Source organism: Lontra canadensis, unplaced genomic scaffold, assembly GCF_010015895.1.
Source record: "Lontra canadensis isolate GAN:19392208 unplaced genomic scaffold, GSC_riverotter_1.0 scaffold77, whole genome shotgun sequence".
Lineage (NCBI taxonomy): Eukaryota > Metazoa > Chordata > Mammalia > Carnivora > Mustelidae > Lontra > Lontra canadensis.
Window position 1 is genome coordinate 7,879,786 of NW_022631071.1, and position 22,602 is coordinate 7,902,387.

The 22,602-nt window shown below is 36.5% G+C and overlaps 1 protein-coding gene across 2 annotated transcripts in view; it reads right to left on the reverse strand.

Moving 5' to 3' along the window:
* Positions 1 to 755: 755 nt before the first annotated feature.
* Positions 756 to 22,602, reverse strand: part of PCDH11X (protocadherin 11 X-linked) — a 471,745-nt gene continuing 449,898 nt past the window's right edge. Inside the window, exons 6-7 of one of the 2 annotated variants that reach the window (XM_032881806.1) lie at positions 2,199 to 2,394; positions 756 to 783 (exon numbers count right to left, since the gene is read on the reverse strand). In XM_032881806.1, coding sequence (XP_032737697.1) covers positions 779 to 783; positions 2,199 to 2,394 — 201 coding nt within the window. In that variant the 3' untranslated portion in view covers positions 756 to 778. Of the gene's footprint in view, positions 784 to 2,190; positions 2,395 to 22,602 lie in introns of those variants that run through there. The other variant, XM_032881805.1, reaches the window with a different exon arrangement.

Sequence of the window (22,602 nt, forward strand, 5' to 3'; positions counted from 1 at the left end):
GCTGTTTATGACTTAGATTTCTGTTTCTGTTTTTTATCAGATTAGCTAACTTTAAAGAGCAGGGTCTATTGAAAACGTACACATAATTTGTTAGGGTTATGATTAGGGAAAGCTCTGGAACATTGGGTTTGGCTCTCATACCAAAGGCTAAATTCAGGAGATTGCAACTGTAAAATTTAAAAATTCAAAAATGTTTCAAATGGAATGAGACAAGATGTTTTATTAAACTTGTCTTCTGAAAGAGAAATAATTGGATTCAATTTGCCTGTTTTTTCATTAACTTAAAAAGGATATTTAATATTCTTGGCAAAAGACACAAAAGTATGGATATCAATTTTATTATTTAATCAGCAGATTTTTATCAACATGGGAACTGCATTTTAAAGGATTAAAATGCCATTTTTTCCACTACATTCTTCTCTTTAGGTAAATACCTAGTAGTGCAATTGCTGGGTCATAGGATAGCTCTATTTTTAATGTCTTGAGGAACTTCTATACTGTTCTCCAAAGTAGCTGTACCAGCTTGCATTCCTACCAACAGTGCAAGAGGGACACATGCACCCCAATGTTCATAGCAGCAATGTCCACAATAGCCAAACTGTGGAAGGAGCCAAGATGTCCTACAGATGAATGGACAAAAAATAAAATAAAATAAAATAAAATAAAAAAGATGAATTAATAAAGAATATGTGATACATATATACAATGGAATATTACTCAGCCATCAGAAAAGATGAATACCCACCATTTTCATTGACATGGATGGAACTAGAGGAGATTATGCTAAGTGAAATAAGTCAAGCAGAGATACATTTATCATATGGTTTCACTCATATGTGGAATATAAGGAATACCACTGAAGACCATAGGGGAAGGGGGGGGGACGGAATAGGAGGAAATCTGAGTGGGAGACAAACCGTGAAAGACTCTGGACTCTAGGAAACAAACTTAGGGTTTCAGAATGGAGGGGTGTGGAGAGATGGGGTAGTTGAGTGATGGGTATTAAGGGGGGTACATGTTGTGATGAACATTGGGTGTTATCCACAACTAATGAAATGTTGAACACTACATCAAAAATTAATGATGTACTATAGGTTGGCTAATTGAACATAATAAAAATGAATAAATTAAATAAAATAAACTTAAAATAAAAAATAAAGGAGCATCAATAATTACCTCTAGCAAATTTTGGGGGAAATCTTATTCAGAGATGTTGTATTTCTATGTTTCTGTGAATGTACAAGGAATTTTCAGAACTATTTACTATTTGGGGAAATTCATTAGCAGAGAAGAAAGTAAATTCAGGATGCAATGCATTTCAAAATATGAAATGGGAACTGTGTAAAATAATTTGCTTGCTTAGGGCCAGCATTAATTTCCTCTAACAGCTTACATTCCTATTTGTGGAATTATGAACTAAAATTCCACAGTTTATTAACATCTACTAAATATCATTAAATCCATAATTATGCACTGTTTCAGAGTTAGAGTTTCTTCTGGAACAATGAAAGTACCTGAGCATCTCTGTCAGTCAGAAGAGATTATTTTGTTATGGCAAATTTTGATCTGCTCTTTTTTGTTTGTTTTTAATCAAAGCACACACATGTGCTATGTTGAAAATACAATTAGTATGCCATATTAAGGTAATAGAAATTCATTTTAAAGTGAAATAATGTGCTTCTTGCACTTTTAGTAAGTTTCTTTGTTATATAACATAATAAAGGTCATATATGAAAAAACCATGGGTATTATCATTCTCAATGGTGAGAAAAGTGGTTAATTAAAAAGTGCCTATGGTTATTATCTCTACCAAAAATGAAAAAAATCTAAAAATAATTCATATGAATTACAATAATAATTTTAAGTACTCAAATTAAATAAATACCATAAAATAAAGTGGCTAGTTACATACATATATACATATCCATACATATATAAAAATTAAAAATCCTATCTGTGCCTAAAGAAAATGACTATTTTAAATTTCATGATAACTTTCAAAGTAGATATTATCACACATTTCATATATTATAAACTGCTGTGTATATACTATCCACTTAATTTGATATTTTTACCTTTTAAAAATTTGTTACTACTAATATTAACATTAAATGGCCAGTGTCATTATAGCTGCAATTGTTCAACTAACAAGCACTATAAGCTCATTTATCCTGCAGGACTAGACAGGTATCACTTACAGGATTCAGGATCAGAGTTGCCATCCCCTTCAGTGCGGTTATTGGGTGCAGTATGATCTAAATACTGCTCCTGAGGATAGCCAAAGTGCAGGGCATGGGATGTGCTAGGAATCCCCACATCATGATCTCCCAGTCCACCACCACTGCTGCTTTCCTGGGAGGTTTCTGGTAAGTGAAATGTGACATGTCGCTGGGACTGAAAGGAAGAAAGGAAATTTTAGGGCTCCAGTTATGATCTGAATAATTGCCCAATACATCCAATTTAGAAAATGCATTATTTCTGATATCCAGAGTAGTAACATTAACATGATCTTGAATTGTAAAAACTGTCAGGCTTTTGCAAAGAGTCAGCCTGTGTTCAAACGTGCTTCACTGAGCAGTAGAATTGCTTTTGCTACTTTTTAAAACATGGTACATCCAGATGCATGAAAGTCAATTTGTTCTAAAGTGAGAAGCTGTCAAACTTTTTAGATATTTGAGCACATTGGAAATTCTGATCAGTATTCAAACATGGATTTATTTAACTATAATTTGACAGTAACTCATTTCTGAAAATAAGTATGGATAAATATAACAAAACTATATTGCTATAGCTATAAGATTCTGGTGGGCTGAAGCAGTAAATAATAGCACAAATATATTCAATGTTGTAGGTTTAGAAAATTAAAAGGACAAATCATCTTTTTCAAGAATTTTAGAGACAAAATTCTGTGTTGGAATTAAGTAATTAATTTCTTTGAAGATTTTATTTTATTTTATTTTAGAGAAAGGGAGAGATACAGAGAGAGAGCGTGAGCTGGAGGGACAGAGGGAGAGAGAATCTCAAGTAGACTCTGTACTGAGCATGGACCCCAACATGGGGTTCAATCTCATGACTCTGGGATCATTACCTGAGCCAGAACCAAGAGTTGGATGCCTAACTGATTGTGCCACCCAGGCACCCCTGTATTAGAATTAATTTAAATAGATTCTACTCTGTACAAAATAAAAATAGTTACATGGTATGAATAACAGTTGATGGGATTTATAAAAGCAAATTATAAGAATTTTATTGTAATTACAGGAGAATATAAAAATATATAGATGCCAAAATATGAAGATGAAGCGTTTGTTTTCAAAATAAAGATTCATGACACCTAGTGAGGATGCTAACTCCACTCAACCAGATTTAGTGATATTTTTGTTTTCAACATTCCCATATGTAGTAGCTAATCTCCAAAGATAGCCCTCTTAATGGACCTCATCTCTTAGTATTAAGACTCTGATGTAATTCTCTACTGCACTGAATGTGGGTGGGCCCTAGGGAACCAAAACTTGAAGTTTCTGCCTTCTTCCACTGGAATACTCACACTGGAGAAAATCAGCTGCATTGAAAGAAGTATGACTACTGGGAGACTTCCATATTGTGAGGAAGCTCAAGCTGGTCATGTGGAAAGACTGCATAGAAAGAAAGTACAATACCCAAGAAGGCCTAAGTGTTCCAACCACTCTAGTTCAGGTTCCAGATATGTATGTGAAGAATTTATTCTGAACATTACAGCTTATAGCTTTATATGAGCCATCCTAGCCATCTTCAGACATTTGAACAACCCCAGAGGAACCAGTCATGGTGGAGCAGAGATAATCTCTTCCATGAATGATCCAAATTTCTGACCTAAAAAATGAAAGTATAGTTGGTTTTTGCTTTATGCTCCAAAGATTAGGGATAATTTACTATATAACAATAGATCAATCTAAATGACTAACAATGAGCAGTATGAAAGATACAATTTAAAGATAATTGCTTAAGAAATTTATACATACCAAAATCACATACAATTAGATACTAAGAAATTTTCATGTCAAAATGAATACACTTTCACAAATTTAGTCTTGGCTGTCAGTCATTTTTTTCAAATGGAGATATGAAAATAATTGAAGACCATTACTATAGAATGAATGTGTACCCTCAAACTTGTATGCTGAAATATAATCCCCAACATTATTATATTTGGGGTTGGGGCTTCAAGGAGATGATTATATCATGAGGGTGGGGACCTCATATATGAAGTTAGTGTCCTTATAAAAGCAGCCCCAGGGGAGTTCCAAGCTGGCAGAGTAGTAGGGGAACCCTGAACTTGATTCATCTTTTAAATACAATTATATCAACTTTCAACTATTTTGAACAACTTGGAAGAGGACTGGAGGAGTACAGAAACAATCTGCACAATTAGAATGAGAGAATTTGGGAGAGGTGAGTCGTTCATGCCCCTGAATTGGGGTACTAAGAAGACACTTGGAAGGGAAAGGGAGGAAGCCTCGCTCCCCAAGTAAAATCAGAAAGAGGGAGAAAGTTTGAAATAGCTCAGTAGGTTTTGACTGTACAATAAGCCATGGCGAAGAGACCCCTGAGTTGCTCAGAGTGAGTTGCTCCCCATCCTAGAGGCCATTTGGAAAAGCATATTCATCCTCTCCAAAGAGAAAAGGACGGCCAAGGAGCCATTGAGTAGAACCCAGCAGCAGGTCAGAGGAACCTCCAGAGGATAGAAAACCTCATAACTTTTCAGTGTGAGCTACAATAGGCTTACACCTCTGTGCACGTGATGATTAGCCAGTTTCCTGGGGTTGACTGAGTAGGGTACAGAAACAGGAACAGATTGCAAATAACCTGGCTTCTGATTCTTGCTATGAGCCACAATAGGCTTAAACCTCTGCGCGCGCGCACACGTCTGTGTGTGTGTGTCAAGTGGGCGATTTTCAAGGGCTGAGCTGGGCTGAGCTGAGCACAGATACTGGAGCACCTTGCAGATAACCTGGCCACTGCTTTTCACTGTCTGTCACATTAGATTTAAGCCTATTCAACAACTTGTCTGAGACAAATGGGAGTAGGGGACTAATCTGAGGGCAGCTGGCTGATAACCTTGCTCCAGTTTTCCACTAAGCATTAAAATAAAATCTAGTCTCTGTGTGCACACTAAGCAATGACTTTTCAGAGATGGGAGAGTGTCGGACACACACCAAGCCTCCCTGCCAGGGGATGGGAGTGTAAGCACACATTATCAGGCCCTTTAAAACTTGGAGTTTTGGGATGCCTGGGTGGCTCAGTTGGTTGAGAGGCTGCCTTCAGCTTAGATCATGATCCTAGCATCTTGGGATAGTGTCCCACATCAGGCTCCTTGCTTGGCAGGGAACCTGCTTCTCCCTCTGCCTCTGCCTGCTACTCTGTCTGCCTGTGTTTGCTCTCTCTCTCTCTCTTTTCTCTCTGACAAATCAATCAATAAATAAAATCTTTAAAAACAAAACAAAACAAAAAAACAACTTGGAGTTTTGAATCCAAGCCACTGGCCAGAGATAAAATATGAGAGATCTGTGACTCTAGGCATGTGGATGACCTGGACACAGACATGTTAGGGCAGGGAAATGACAAAGGCCAAGGTCACAAGAGATTCCTACCTTTTCTAAGGCGGCCTCCTGTGTAGCAGGTGATGGGAGTTTGATTACCAGGGACAAGAGAGTGATGTGACATCATATTCTACATCTTCCATCACCCCTCCCTTCTCCAACCCACCAGCACAGTCAGACTCCAGAGAGAAACACAGCACCCCAAGCAGAGGCTGAAGTCTCCTGCACTAATCCCCACCCCCGACCTGGAAGGAACAGCAGGCCTCTCCCTCAGAAGACCAACACAAACCCCAGCATATACCAAGTCCACTGATTAAAGAAAGCTCCAAACCATCAGCTTCTGGCTTAACCTCACAAACAAATCAAAGCATACTTACTGAAAGGATCAAACATTCCCAACTACAAACAGGTAGGAACTCTGTGGAGTTCAGCCAAAACATAATAGCATAGTGTACACAGCATACACCAGGATTACTTCTTGAAATTATCCTTGTTGCTGTTGATATTATGGTTGCTGATTTTGCTGTTTTTCTTTTTTTTTCTTTCTCTTTCTTCCTTCCTTTCTTTTTTGGACAAAATGACTAGAAGGAGAAATTAACAACAAAAGAAAGAGCCAGAGGTAGTACTCTCTGCCATAGATTAAACAATAGGGATATAGGTAAGATAACAGGACTAGAATTCAAAACAATGATTATAAAGATACTAGCTAGGTATAAAAAAAGCATAAAGGATATAGGGTATGCTTTAATGTAGAAATAAATGAACTAAAATCTAATCAGGTTGAAATAAAAATTGTAATTACTGAGATGCAGTAAAAAAATGAAGGCCATCTGTACCCCAATGTTTATAGCAGCAATGGCCACGGTTGCCAAACTGTGGAAAGAACCAAGATGCCCTTCAATGGACGAATGGATAAGGAAGATGTGGTCCATATACACTATGGAGTATTATGCCTCCATCAGAAAGGATGAATACCCAACATTTGTAGCAACATGGACGGAATGGAAGAGATTATGCTGAGTGAAATAAGTCAAGCAGAGAAAGTCAATTATCATATGGTTTCACTTATTTGTGGAGCATAACAAATAGCATGGAGGACATGGGGGGTTAGGAGAAAGGAGTTGGGGGGAATTGGAAAGGGAGGTGAACAATGAGAGACTATGGACTCTGAAAAACAATCTGAAGGGTTTGAAGAGGTGGGGGGGTGGGAACTTGGGGGATCCAGGTGGTGGGTATTAGAGAGGGTACAGATTACATGGAGCACTGGGTGTGGTACAAAAACAGTGAATACTGTTATGTTGAAAATAAATTTTAAAAAATGATTTAAAAAACAATGAATACTGTTACAGTGAAAATAAATTAAAAAAATTAAAAAAATTAAGTAAAACAAAAACAAAAACAAAAACAAAAACAAATGAAGGCTCTGACAGTGAGGATAAATCAGGCAATAGAGTCACTGATATAGAAGACAAAGTGATGGAAAGTAAGGAAGCTGAGAAAAGGCGAGAAAAACAACTACCAGGTCACAAGAGGAGACTTTGAGAAACCAGTGATTCTATAAAGTGCAACAATATTCGAATGATAGGAGTTCAAGAAGATGAAGAAAACAGAGAGGGGCAGAAGGTTTATTTGAACAAATTATAGCTTAGAACATCCTTCATCTGGGGAAGGGAAAACACATACAAGTTCAGGAGGCACAGAGAACACCCCTCAAAATCAATAAAATTAAGTCAACACCCCACATGTAATAGTGAAGTTTGCAAATTCCAGAGACAAAGAGAAAAAACTAAAAGAAGCTCAGAGCAAGAGGTCCTTAACCTACAGGGGTAGAAAAATAAGGCTGGCAGCAGACCTATCCACAGAGACCTGGCAGACCAGAAAAGACTGACATGACATATTCAAGGTGCTAAATGAGAAAAAATATGCAGGCAAGAATACTTTATTCATCAAGGCTGTCATTTAGAATGGAAGGGGAGATAAACGGCTTGGAGGACAAAGAAACTAAAAGATATTGTTATCACTAAACCATGCCTACAAAAAATATTTAAGTGGATCCTTTGGTCAGAGAGAGACAAAAGTAACAAAGACCATAATGGAACAGAGACAAACTATAGAAAGAGACATTACAGGTAATACAATGGCACAAAATTAATATCTTTCAATAGTTATTCTGAGTGTAAGTGGGCTAAAAGCTCTAATCAAAGGACACAGATATCAGATTGGATTAAACAAACAAACAAACAAAACCAAAGCAAAACAAACAAACAAACAAAAACAAGACCCACTGCTATGCTGTCTACCAGAGATTCATTTTAGATCCAAAAACAATTCCAGATTGAAAGTAAGGGGATGGAGAACCATTTATCATGCAAATGGACATCAAAAGAAAGCTAAAGTGGCAATCCTTATATCAGATAAATTACATTTTAAACCAAAGACTAGTAAGAGGTGACAAGAGGCACTATGTCATGATTAAAGGGTTTATCCAGCAAGAAAAAACAAAAATTATAAATATTTAATTCAACATGGGAGCAGCCAGTTAAAGAAACAAATTAATAACAAAAACTAAAGAAACACATTGAAAATGATTCAATAATAGTAGAGGATTTTACCACCCCACTCAGAGCACTGGACAGATCATATAAGCAGAAGATCAACAAAGAAACAAGGGCTTTGAATGACCCATTAGAACAGATGGACTTCACAGATATATTCAGACCATTTCAGCCTAAAGCAACAGATAACACTTTCTTCTCAAGTGCACATGGAACATTCTCCAGAATAAATCATCTACTGCATCACAAATCACGTCTCTAAAGGTACCAAAAGATTGGGATTATATTTCACATATTTTTATGCCACTGCATATTTTAAGACCACATGCTTTAAAACTTGAATTCAATAACAAAAGAAAATTTGAAAGGAACCCAAATATATGGAAGTTAAAGAACATCCTACTAAAGAATGAATAGGTTGACCAGGAAACTAAAAACAAACAAACAAACAAACAAAAAACAGAAGCAAATGAAAATGAAGACAGAAGAGTTCAGAACCTTGGGGATGCAGCAAAGGTGATCCTAAGAGGGAAGTATATAACAATATAAGCCATTATCTTGAAGCAAGAAAAGTCTCAAATATACAAGCTACCCTTACACCTAAAGGAGCTGGAGAAAGTATAGCAAATAAAACCTAAATCCAGCAGAAGAAAATAAATAATAAAGACCGAAAACAATGAAATAGAAACCAAAAGAACAGTAGAACACATCAATGAAACAAGAAGTTGTTTCTTTGAAAGAAGTAGTAAAATCAATAAGCTCCTAGTCAGACTTACCAAAAAGAGAAAGGACCCAAATAAATAAAAATCACAAATGAAAAAGGAGAGATCACAACCAACACAGAATAAATGGAAACACTTATAAGAACATATTATGAGAAACTATATGACAACAAACTTGTCAATCTGGAAGAAATGGATGCATTCCTAGAAACATACAAATTACCAAAAGTGAAACAGGGAGATATAGAAAACCTGAACAGACCACATAACCAGCAAGGAAATTGAAGCAATAATCAAAAATCTCCCAATAAACAAGACCTTTTATGGCCTCCCAGGAGAATTCTACCAAACATTTAAGGAACAGTTAATACTTATATTTTTGAAATTGTTTTTAAAAAATAGAAATGGAAGTAAAACTTTTAAGCCTATTTTATGAGGCCAGCAGTACCTTGACCCCACACCAGACAAAGATGACACCAAAAAGGAAAATTACAGACCAATATCCCTGATGAACATGGATTCAAATTTCTCACCAAGATGCTAGCCAATAGGATCCAACAGTACATTAAAAGGATTATTATTCACCACAATCAAGCGGGATTTATTCTTGGGTTGCAAGTGTGGTTCAAGATTTGTAAATCAATCAATTTAATACATTATATTAATAAAAAAAAGGACAAGAACATTATGATCCTCTCATTTGGTGCAGAAGAAGCATTTGACAAAATACAGCATCTCCTCTTGAATAAAATTCTTCACAGTGTAGGGATACAGGAAACATATCTCGATATCATAAAAGTTGCGTACAAAAAGCCCACAGTAAATAATCATTCTCAATGGGGAAAAACGGGTTTTCCCCTAAAGTCAGGAATATGACAGGGATGTTCAATCTTACCACTGGTAGTTCAACGTATTACTAGAAGTCCAAGCCTCAGGAATCAGGCAACAAATAGAAATAAAAGGCATTCAAACTGGCAAAGAAGAACTCTAACTCTCATTCTTCACAGATGACATGATATTTTATGTGGAAGGCCTAAAAGACTCTACCCCAAAACTCTAGATCTCATATAGCAATTCAACAAATGTAGCAGGATATAAAATCAGTGAAGAGAAATCAACTGAATTTCTATACAATAAACATTGAGACAGAAGAGAAATTAAGGAATCAGTCCCATTGACAATTGCACCAATAACCATAAGATACCTAGGAATAAACCTAACCAAACAGGTAAATGATCTGTACTCTGAAAACTATAGAATACTTATGAAAGACATTTAGGAGGAGACAAATGGAAAAGCATTCCATGCTCGTGGATGGGAAAAACAAATATTGTTACAATGTCTATGCTACCCAGAGTAATCCACACATTCAGTGCAATCACTATCAAAATTGCATCAACATTTTTCACAGAGCTAGAATAAATAATCCTAATATTTGTATGGAACCAGAAAAGACCTTGAATAGCCAGAGGAATACCAAAGCTGAAAGCACCACAATGCCAGACTTCAAGCTATATTACAAAGTTGTAATCATAAGGACCGTATGGTACTGGCACAAAAGCAGACAGATCAATGGAGTAAAATAGAAAACCCTCAACCCCTTGGTCAACTAATCTTGGAGAAAGCAGGAAGGAATACCTAATGTAAAAAACACAGTCTCATCAACAAGCGGTGGTGGGAAAATTAGCAACATGCAGAAGAAAGAAACTGGACCATTTCCTTACACCACAGACAAAACTAGACTGAAAGATAGATGAAAGACCTAAATGTGAGATAAGAATCCATCAAAATCCTAAAGAACACACACAACTTCTTTGACCTCAGTTGTGGCAACTTCCTGTTACACACTTCTTCAAAGGCAAGGGAATTAAAAGCAAATGAGCTATTGGGACTTCATCAAGATAAAAATCTTTTGCAGAGCAAAGAAAACAGTTGACAAAACCAAAAGATAACCTAAAGAATGGGAAAAGATATTTGCAAATGTCTTATCAGATAAAGGACTAGTAGCCAAGATCTATAAAGAATTTATCAAGTTTAACACCCAAAACAACAAATAATCCAGTCAAGAAATGAGCAGAAAGTATAAACAGACGTATCTACAAAGAAGATATACAAATGACCAACAGACACTGAGAGAAAAAAATGTTCAATATCACTTAGCAGCAGAGAAATACAAATAAAAACCACAATGAGATATCACTTCCTACCAGTCAGAATTGCTAAAATTAACAAGTCGGGAAACAACAAACGTTGGAGAGGATGCAGAGAAAGGGGAACTCTCTTACACTTGGTGGGAATACAAGCTGGTAGAGCCACTCTGTAAAACAGTATGGAGGTTCCTCAAGACATTAAAAATAGAGCTACCCTATGACACAGGAATTGCAGTTCTAGGTATTTACCAAATGAATACAAATATGGTGATCTGAAGGGGCACCTGCATCCCAATGTTTATAGCAGCAATATCCACAGGAGCCAAACTATGGAAAGAACCCAGATGTCCACTGACAAATGAATGGATAAAGATGTAGTATGTATATACAATGGAATAATACTCAGCCATCAGAAATTGAAATCTTACCATTTGTAATGACATGGATGGAACTAGAGGGTACTATGCTAAGCAAAAGAAGTCAATTGGAGAAAGAAAATTATCATATGATTTCACTCATATGTGGAATTTAAGAAACAAAACAGGGGATCATAGGGGAAAGGATGGAAAAATAAAATAAGATGAAAGCTGAGAGGAAGACAAAACATTAGAGACTCTAAACTATAGAAAACGACCCAAGGTTTGCTGGAGGAGAGGTGGGTGGGATGGTATAACAGAGTGATGGGCATTAAGGATGGCACTTGATGTAATGAGCACTGGCTATTGTCGGCAGTTGATGAATACAGTATATGCTAATTAATTGAATTTAAATAAAATTAAATTAAATGAAAAGTAGCCCCAAAGACCTCCCTGTCCCTTTCTTCCAAATTGAACACACAGTGAACAAATTTTGTCAGTCCAGCAATGCTGAATTTGACTGTTGTCTCTCAAATAAACCATAAGCTCATAATTATAAGTTAAATCTTATTTAATTTCAAAATTATTAATAGTTGTTTATATAAATTATTATATATAAATTAAAACATAAGCATTTATATTCACAAGACTTTTGAAAATGCAAGGTCTGTAACATTAGCATTTTAAAAATGCTTGAAACATTATAATGCAGACATTTGTCTATAATTAGCTATTGTATATAATTTAAATTCAGAATAATATTTAATACATAGGTAGAGAAAATAACTGCATATAAAATATTCCAGTTGAGCATAAGATTATAAGTGCTTCCATAATAATGCATAATGTTTAAACATATTTCTATTTTCTATTACATACAAGTAATATATTTCATGTATATAATGTACATATATTTATAATGTATTCATAATATATGCATATGTCTACTGTGTATGTATATGTGTGTGTGTGTTTATTTATCATTGAATTTTTAAAGTATTAGACCTAAATAATGGAATCTATAAATAAGAACACAATTATTGCTGACAAAAGTAAATGAATCTAGGATTTTACATGCATTGGTTAAACATGGAATCATACATCCCAACTGAATGAAAATTGCCAGTGAATAGCTGAGATATATATATATATATATATACTTTATATATATATATATACTTTATATATATATATATATACTTTATGATGTATATATATATACTATATATATGTATATATATAATATATATATATATATACTTTATGATGTAAGAGAAAGAGTTTTGTAATTAGTTGCTTATCTGCACAGAGTAGTACAAGGCAATTTAATTTAGAAAGATATTATCCCATCCTGGGAAACCTATACTAGTAACTTAACTAAAAACCTTTCCAAAGAAATGCCCTAGAATGAATCTGTAATTGTCCTGACTATGTATTCACCTAACCCTCTCAACACTCATAAGTCAAATCCTCCTAGGGATAAATAAGATAGAATGAATGGGTTTGGAAGGACTGTTTTTTTTTTTTTAAGATTTTATTTATTTATTTGACAGAGAGAGATCACAAGTAGACAGAGAGACAGGCAGAGAAAGGAGGAAGCAGGCTTCCTGCCGAGCAGAGAGCCCGATGCGGGGCTCGATCCCAGGACCCTGAGATCATGACCTGAGCTGAAGGCAGAGGCCTTAACCCACTGAGACACCCAGGCGCCCCTGGAAGGACTGTTTTAGTGGACAACTGTTTTTTGTTCTTTCTTCAGTGCACAACAATATACCACTAGAGACAGCACCCTGTTCCTGAAAAACAGTTCTACTTGACATTATCACAAACACTCCTTTGAGGTTTCAAAATGGAGCAGTCATATTAATAAACTCTCTTGTTAATATTAGCTTCAACAAATATCGGGATGTCTCAAGTGGAGATTAAGGTTATGTTGTTTTTGTCATTAAAATTTCTATGTCATTTAAAAATAATTATCAATTGCTCTATATCATTTTAAAATATCCTAAAGTTTAATGGCATAGTGGGGATTTGATTTCTTTCTCAACTCACAGTTTCAAAGTTTACAATCTGGAACAATGTTTACCTATTTTTATAATTCATAGAAGGCAAATATCATAAAATACAATATTGTATTTAATCAGTGAATTTACGAGAGACTCCATATTTGTACATATGTGATTAACTAGGTTGTGATTAACTAGGACAGTTTCTGAAACTGTCCCAAAAAAATAAAAATGGAAGGAAAACTTTCAAACTCATTCTATGAGGCCAGCAACACCTTGATCTCAAAACCAGACAAGACCCCAGTTTAAGGAGAATTACAAACCAATATCCTTGATGGAGATGGATGCAAAAATTCTCACTGAGATACTAGTTAATAAGATCCAACAGTACATTAAATGGATTATTCACCATCACAAAGTGGGATTTATTCCTGGGCAGCAAGTGTGGTTCAACATGCAGAAATAAAACAATGTGATACACCATATTAATAAAAGAAAGGACAAGAACCATATTATCCTCTCAATAGATGTGGAAAAAGCATTTGACAAAGTACAGCATCCTTTCTTGATTAAAACTCTTCAAAAAGGATAAGGAGAACATATCTCAATATCATAAAAGCCATATATGAAAGACCCACAGCAAATATCCTCAATGGGGAAAAACTGAGAGCTTTTACCCTCAGGTCAGGAAGAGGACAGGAATGTCCATGCCTGCAATTGTTCAACATTGTACTAGAATTCCTATCATCAACTATCACAAGAAAAACATAAAAGTCATCCAAATCAGAAAAGAAATCAAACACTTATTCATTACAGAGGACATAATACTCTACGTAGAAAACCCAAGAGTTGAATAAAAAGTTGCTAGAACCGATACTGAAATTCAGCAAAATCACAGGATATAAAACCAATACATATAAATCAGTTACATTTCTATACTCTAATAATGAAGTAGAAGAAAGAGAAATCAAGGATTGCATCCCATCTACAATTGCACAAAAAACAATGAGATACTTAGGAATAAAACTAACCAAAAAGGTAAAGTGTCTGTACTCTGAAAACTATAGAAAGAAAGAAATTAAGAAAGAAACAAATGGAAAAACACCCCATGCTCATGGATTGGAAAAACAGATATTGTTAAAATATCTATGCTTCCCAAAACATTCTACACATTTATTATAATCCTTATCAGGATACCACCAGCATTTTTCACATAGCTGGAACAAATAATTCTGTTTTGTACAGAACCAGAAAATACCCCAGAATAGTCAGGAGAAAGCTGAAAAAGAAAATCAAAGCTAGTGACATCACATTTTCAGACTTCAAGCTGTTTATAAATCTGTAATCATCAAGACAGTATGTTAACAGTGCAAAAACAGATATGTGGATCAATGTACAGACTATAGAACCCAGAAATGAAACCTCAACTCTATGGTCAACTAATCTTCAACAAAGAGGGAAAGAATATTCAATGGAAAAAAATAATGTCTTTTCAACAAATGGTGCTTGGAAAATTAGACAGCCACATGCAGAAGAGGACATGAACAGACATTTCTCTAATGAATTCACACAAATGGCCATGGACACATGAAACAATGCTGAACATCTCTCTCGGTATCGGGGGAAAATATCAAAACAACAATGAGATACTACCTCACACCAATCAGAATGGCTAAAATATATCAGCTGAGGGAACAACAAATGTTGGCGAGGGTGCAGAGAAAGGGGAACCCTCTTACACTGTTAGTGGGAAGGCAGAATGTTGCAGCCACTATGGAAAGCATTATGATGGATCCTCCAAAAGGCAAAAATAAAACTACCTTATGACCCAGCAATTGTACTACTAAGTATTTATCCAAGGGATACAATCACAGTGAATCAAAGGGGCAGCTTCTCCCCAAAATTTATAACAACAATGTCCACAATAGCCAAAATATAGGAAGAACCCAAATGTCCATCGATAGATTAATGGATAAAAAAGAGATGTAATGTGATTATATATGTATATGTATATGTATGTATATATTTGTATATACATACAGAGGTGGTATGTATACATATACATACATACATATATACATATCTAATGGAATATTACTGAGTCATCAAAAAGAATGAAATCTTGCCATTTGAAACAACACAGATGGAACTGGTGGGTATTATGCTATGCAGAGTATGTCAGTCATACAAAGAAAAAAAAACATGATTTCACTCATATGTGGAATTTAAGAATCAAAACAGATGAACATAGGGGAAATGAAGAAAAAATAAAATAAGATAAAAATAGAGAGGGAGGTGGGAGGAGCAAGATGGCAAAGTAGTAGGAGATCTTGTTTCAAGCAGTACCCTAAAGGTAGCTAAATATCTACCACAACACTCTGAAGACCCATGAAATCAGCCTGAGATGTAAGATTAGACACTCCAGGATCTCTATAGGGGCAGAGACATCAGTGGAGAGGTAAAGTAGAGTGGAAAAAATTGGACTGATATTGGAGGATATTGGAGGATAAACAGAAGTGACCCATTGGAAAGTAATACCCCAATATGTAAGTGCCCTATGATTGGGGACAAGCATTAACTTGGAGTCTGGTTAAATGTACTAAATAAGAGCAAAAGATCTTAAGGGGAAACTGGTGGAATTGGGCTGTCACAGGCAGGGGCCTAAGCCCACATTCCCAGGAGGGTCACTGCTGGTGACCACCCATGCCAGAGAGAGTCCAGCAGAGCCTCCAGTCCCTAAACTGATGGCTTTCTGCTGCTTACACCACAGCTGGGGCTGGGCACACTCTCACCCACACCTGAGAGAGCCTGGTGTGGGTGCCAGCCAGTGGTCTCTAGGACTGTAGCCTTCCACAACCAGCCCAGGGGTCTAAGCACTCCCAGACCATGCCTGAGAGAACCTGGTGTAATCTCTGGTCAGGATCCTTCTGCCTAGTCTTCTGAGACCTGCACAACCATGGGGTCTGAGCCTACCTAGCATGGGTCTGGACTCCAGACAACAGTTCCGGCAGAGGCAGCTACTGGAAGCTGGCTCCCTGGACCAATATTACTCAAGTTTTTAGTGTCATGGGGGTGTAGAGACAAGAGGGGGCTTCTGGTGACCACTGGATCAGTGGCTGGGGCTGCACATACCCCGTGGGAGGTTGCACAGTTCAGCAGAGTTTGCAGAGGGGGAGTCTGTGTGTTCTGGACCACCTAGAGGGGATCAGTCTGAGGCTTCTCTCTGAGGTAGAGGTCTGGGTCCAGACAGATTCCTTGCTCAGACTGTCTAAAATGTTAGAAAAAGCCACTAAAGAACAAAAACCTCCAGAGAACAAAAGCCTGAAAAACTGATTTCTACAGAGCCCAGCCTCTTGATAACCTGTAGGGCAACAAAACCCAAACAGAACTGGCAGAAAACAATGCAGCAGGCCATTCCCCCAGAAGACAAGCCAAAAGAACAAGAGGACAACCACCACAGGGTCCCTATAAAACTATAAAACCCCAACATCAGGGGAAAACAATATATTAACCTCCCAGTATTGCCCTAAAACCTGTATATTTAATAGATACAACTTTTTCTTTTTAATTCGTTCTCATGATTCTTGTTCTTTTAATTTTTTAACCTACTTATGATTACAACTAGAGGTTTAATAAAACATATTCCATAATAACTTTTTTTGTTGTTTTAAAGATTTATTTATTTATTTATTTGACAGAGAGAGACACACAGTGAGAGAGCGAACACAAGCAGGGGTAGAGGGGAGAAGGGAGAAACAGGCTTCCCGCAAGCAGGGAGCCCAATGCAGAGCTTGATTCCAGGACCCTGGGATCATGACATGAACCAAAGGCAGACGCTTAATGACTGACCTACCCAGGCAACTCCATAATAACTTTTTAACTTGAATTTTTTTCATACATATACCTGGGTTTCCTTTTTTTCCTTTCTTTTTAAAATATGCATATATATATATATATATATATATATATATATATATATATATATATATATATATATATATATATATATATATATATATATGAGCTTCAAGGCAATCCTTTTTCCCTATTCAATATTACCCTATATACAAAGCAGTTTTAATTTCCCTGTGTCTCTGGGAAGTTGAGTCATTTAACAAAGTTATCAAGATACACTCAGGAGTTACCAAAATAACCTTCCTCACCCATATCGAGGATTTATAACCACCCTCCCAACTTATTCTTCTCTCAGTGTTTCTGTGTATTTGTTTTTGTTCTGGTATTATATAAATCTTATTCTTAGGGTACACTTTGGGTTTTTCTTTTTTTCTTGTCATTTACTTTTGTCTGTCTTTTTGTTAGTTTGTTTTTGTTTGTGTACCTTATAAATATTACTTGGGGCTCAATTTGGCAGGGTTTCTCTCTCTCTCTCTCTCTCTCTCTCTCTTTTTTCCCCCCTCTTTTTCCCTCCTTTTTTTTTTCTTTCTTTTTGTGGTGACTTCCGATTGCTCTGAAACTTTCCAGGGTGTTCCTTGCCTGGATCATGATTGATATGTTCAGCTATACATCCCCTCAAACACCTCTCACCAAAATGACTAGAAGAGAAACATGCACCAGATGAAAAATTCAGAGACTGTGCCCTCTAACATAGAATTATTGGATATGGATATAAAGAGTATGTTGGTAAAAGAATTCAGGATAACAAATATCCAGCCAATGGCTAGGTTGGAGAAAAACATAAGTGACAACACACAATCTCTAAGGGAAGAGGTGAGAGCCAATCTGACAGAAGTTAAAAATGCTATCAATGAGATCCAATCCAATTTAAATACTCTAACAGCTAGGGTAACTGAGGCAGAAGATAGAACTGGTGATCTAGAGGACAAACTGATAGGAAAGAAGGATCAGGAGAAGGCCTGGGAAAAACAGCTTAGAAGCCATGAAAACAAAATTAAGGAAATAAATGACACCATGAAATGTTCCAACGTCAGAATTATTGGGATCCCTGAGTGGATGGAGAAAGAGAGAAGCCTAGAAGATATAGTTGAACAAATTTCAGATGAAAATTTCCTCAATCGGGAGAATGGAACAAGCGTTCCTGTCCTAGAGACAGAAAGGACACCAACCAAGATCAACAAATCTAGAAAGACCTCAGGACAATTACTGTGAAATTCATAAATCATAGTTTTAGACAAGAGGTTCTGAGGGCAACTAGGGGGAAAAATTCCTTTCATACAGAGGAAGGTCCATCAGAATAACACCAGACATGTCCACAAAAACCTGGCAAGCCAGAAAGGCCTGGAAAGACATATTCAGGGTACTAAATGAGAAGAACCTGCAACCAAGAATACTTTATCCATTTTGGAAATGGATGGAGAGATAAAGAGCTTCCAAGACTGGCAAGGTTTAAAAGAGTATGTGTCCATGAACTTTACACTACAAGAAATATTAAGGGGGTTCTATAAAAAAAGAAAGAACCCAAGAATGACATAGAACAAATATTTACAGAAACAATCTATAGAAACAAGGACTTCACAGGCAACATGATGTCAATAATAACTTATCTTTCAATAATAATTCTCAACGTGAAAGACCTAAATGCTCCCATAAAACAGCACAGGGTTGCAGACTGGATAAAACGACGACCCATTCATACGCTGTCTACAAAAGACACACTTGGAACCCAAAGATACATCCAGACTGAATGTGAATGGTTGGAGCAGCATCTTTCACGCCAGTGGGTTTCAAAAGAAAGCTGGGGTAGCAATTCTCATATCAGATAAATTAGATTTAAAGCTAAAGACTGTAGTCAGAGATAAAGAAGGACATTACATCATTCTTAAATGGTCTATCCACCAAGAAGATCTAAAAACTGTAAATATTTATGACCCCAGTATGGGAATAGCCGACTACAGAAGCCAACTGCTAATCAAAATAAAGAGACATATTGATTTGAATACATTAATTGTAGAGGATCTTAACATACCACTCACAGTAATAGACAGATCATTCAAGCAGAAAATCCATAAAGAAAAAGAGATTTGAATGACATTTTGGACCAGATGGACCTCATAGATATATACAGAACATTCCACCCTAAAATAACAGAATACTCCTTCTTCTCGAGTGCACAAGGAACTTTCTACAGATTAGAACACATACTGGGTCACAAATCAGGGCTCAACTGATACCAAAAGACTGAGATTATTCCCTGCATATTCTCAGCCCACAGTGATTTGAAACTGGAACTCAACCACAAGAAAAAGTTTGGAAAGAAACCAAACACTTGGAAGCTAAAGAACAACTTGCTCAAGAATGTTTGGATCAACGAGGAAATCAAAGAAGAACTTAAACAATTCATGGAAACCAATGAGAATGAAGACCCATCAGTCCAAAACCTATGGGATACAGCAAAGGCAATTGTAAGGAGGAAATACATAGCCAACCAAGCCTCCCTCAAAAAGACTTGAAAAATCCAGAATACACCAGCTCTCTTTACACTTTAAATAACTGGAAAATCAACAACAAATTAAGGCAGCCCCACACTCGATAAGGGAAATAATCAAGATTAGAGCAGAGAAGAAATGGATGCATTCCTGGAAACCTATAAACTTCCAAGAATGAAACAAAGAAATTGACAACCTGAATACACCTATATCTAGCAATGAGATTGAAGTAGTGATCAAAATCCTCCCCAAAAAGAAGAGCCCAGGACCTGATGGATTCCCTGGGGAATTCTAAGACATTCAAAGAAGAAATAATACCTATTCTCCTGAAGCTGTTTCAAAAATTAGAAAACGAAGGAAAACTTCCAGACGTTTTCCATGAACTCAGCATTACCTTGATCCCCAAACCAGGCATAGACCCCATCAAAATGGAAAATTTCAGACCAATATCCCTGATGAATATGGATGCCAAAATCCTCAACAAGATCCAACAGTACATTGGAAAGATTATTCAACATGACCAGGTAGGATTTATCCCTGGGATGTAAGTGTGGTTCAACATTAGCAAATTAATCAATGTGATAGAACAAATCAGCAAGAAAGAGAGAAGAACCACATGGTCCTCTCAATTGATCCAGAAAATATTAGACAAGATACAGCATCCATTCCTGATTAAAAGTCTTAAAACTATAGGGATAGAGGAAATATTCCTCAACTTCATAAAATCTATGTATGAAAAACCCATAGCGAATATGATTCTCAGTGGAGAAAAGCTGACAACCTTCCCTTTGAGGTGAGGAACACAACAAGGATATCCACTCTTGCCACTATTGTTCAACATAGCACTAGAAGTCCTACTAACAGCAATCAGACTACAAAAATAAAAGGTATTCAAATTGGCAAAGAAGAAGTCAAACTCTTCTTCTTCACAGATGATATGATACCTTATATGGAAAACCCAAAAGACTCCCCCCCAAAACTACTAGAACTCATACAACAATTCAGTAATGTGGCAGCATACAAAATCAATGCACAGAAATCAGTTGCTTTCTTATGGACTAACAATGAATATATAGAAAGGAAAATTAGAGACTTGATTCAATTTACTATAGCACCAAGAACCATAAGAAACCTGGGAATAAACCTAACCAAAGCGGTAAAAGATCTTCACTCAAGGAACTACAGAACACTCATGAAAGAAATTGAAGAAAACCCAAAAAGATGGAAGAACATTCCATGCTCATTGATTGGAAGAATAAAGGTTGTTTAAATGTCCATACTGCCAAGAGTAATCTATACTTTCAATACTATCCTGATCAAAATTCCACCGGGATTTTTCAGTGTGCTGGAACAAACAATCCTAAAATTCGTATGGAATCAGAAAAGACCCCAAATTGATAAGGACATGCTGAAAAGGAAAAACAAAACTGGGCATATCATGTAGCCTGATTTCCAGCTTTACTACAAAGCTGTGATCCACCAAGACAGCATGGTATTGGCACAAAAACAGACACATAGACCAGTGGAACAGAGTATAGAGCCCAGATATGGGCCCTCTACCCTATATTCAAATAATCTTTGACAAAGCAGGAAAAAATAATCTGGTGGAAGAAAGACAGTATCTTCAATAAAAGGTGTTGGGAAACCTGGACAGCTATGTATAGCAGACTTAATCTTGACCTTTCTCTTACCCCATACACAAAGATAAACTCGAAGTGGATAAAAGACCTCAAGACAGGCATCCATCAAAATCCCAAAGGAGAATATAAGCTCTAACATCTTCGACATTGCTACAGCAACTTCTTTTGAGACATGTCTCCAAAGCCAAAGGAAACAAAAACTAAAATGAACTTTTGGGACCTCACCAAGATAAAAAGAATCTGCACAACAAAGGAAACAGTCAACAAAACAAAGAGGCAAGTCACAGAATGAGAAAAGATATTTGAAATGACACTTCAAAGTGTTGGTATCCAAGATCTATAAAGAACTCCTCAAATTCAACACTCAAGAAACAGATAATCACATCAAAAAATATGCAGAAGACATGAACAGACACTTCTCCAAGGAAGACATACAAATGGCTAACAGACACATGAAAAAGTGTTCATCATCACTAGCCATCAGGAAGATTGAGATACCACCTTACACCAATTAGAATGGTCAAAATGAAGAAGCCAGTAACCAACATGAATTGAAGAGGATGTGGAGAAAGGGGAACCCTCTTACACTGTTGGTGGGAATGCAAGTTGGTGCAGCCACTTTGGAAAACAGTGTGGAGATTCCTTAGGAAATGAAAAATAGAGCTACCCTATGACCCCACAATTGCACAACTGGGTATTTACCCCAAATATACAGATATAGTGAAAAGAAGGGCCATCTGTACCCCAATGTTCATGGCGGGAATGGCCACAATTGCCAAACTGTGGAAAGTGCCAAGGATATTTATCCCAAAGATACAGATATAGTGAAAGAAGGGACATCTGTACCCCAATGTTCATGGCATCAATGGCAACAGTCGCCAGACTGTGGAAAGAGCCAGGATGCCCTTCAACAGATGAATGGATAAAGAAGATATGGTCCATATATACAATGGGATATTATGCCTCCATCAGAAAGGATGAATATCGAACTTCTGTATCAACATGGATGGGACTGAAGGAGATTATGCTGAGGGAAATAAGTCAAGCAGAGAGAGTCAATTATATGGTTTCATTTATTTGTGGGGCATAAGGAATAACATGGAAGACATTGGGAGAAGTAAAGGGAAAGTGAATTGGGGGATATCAGAGGGGGAGATGAACCGTGAGGGACTGTGGAGTCTGAGAAACAAACT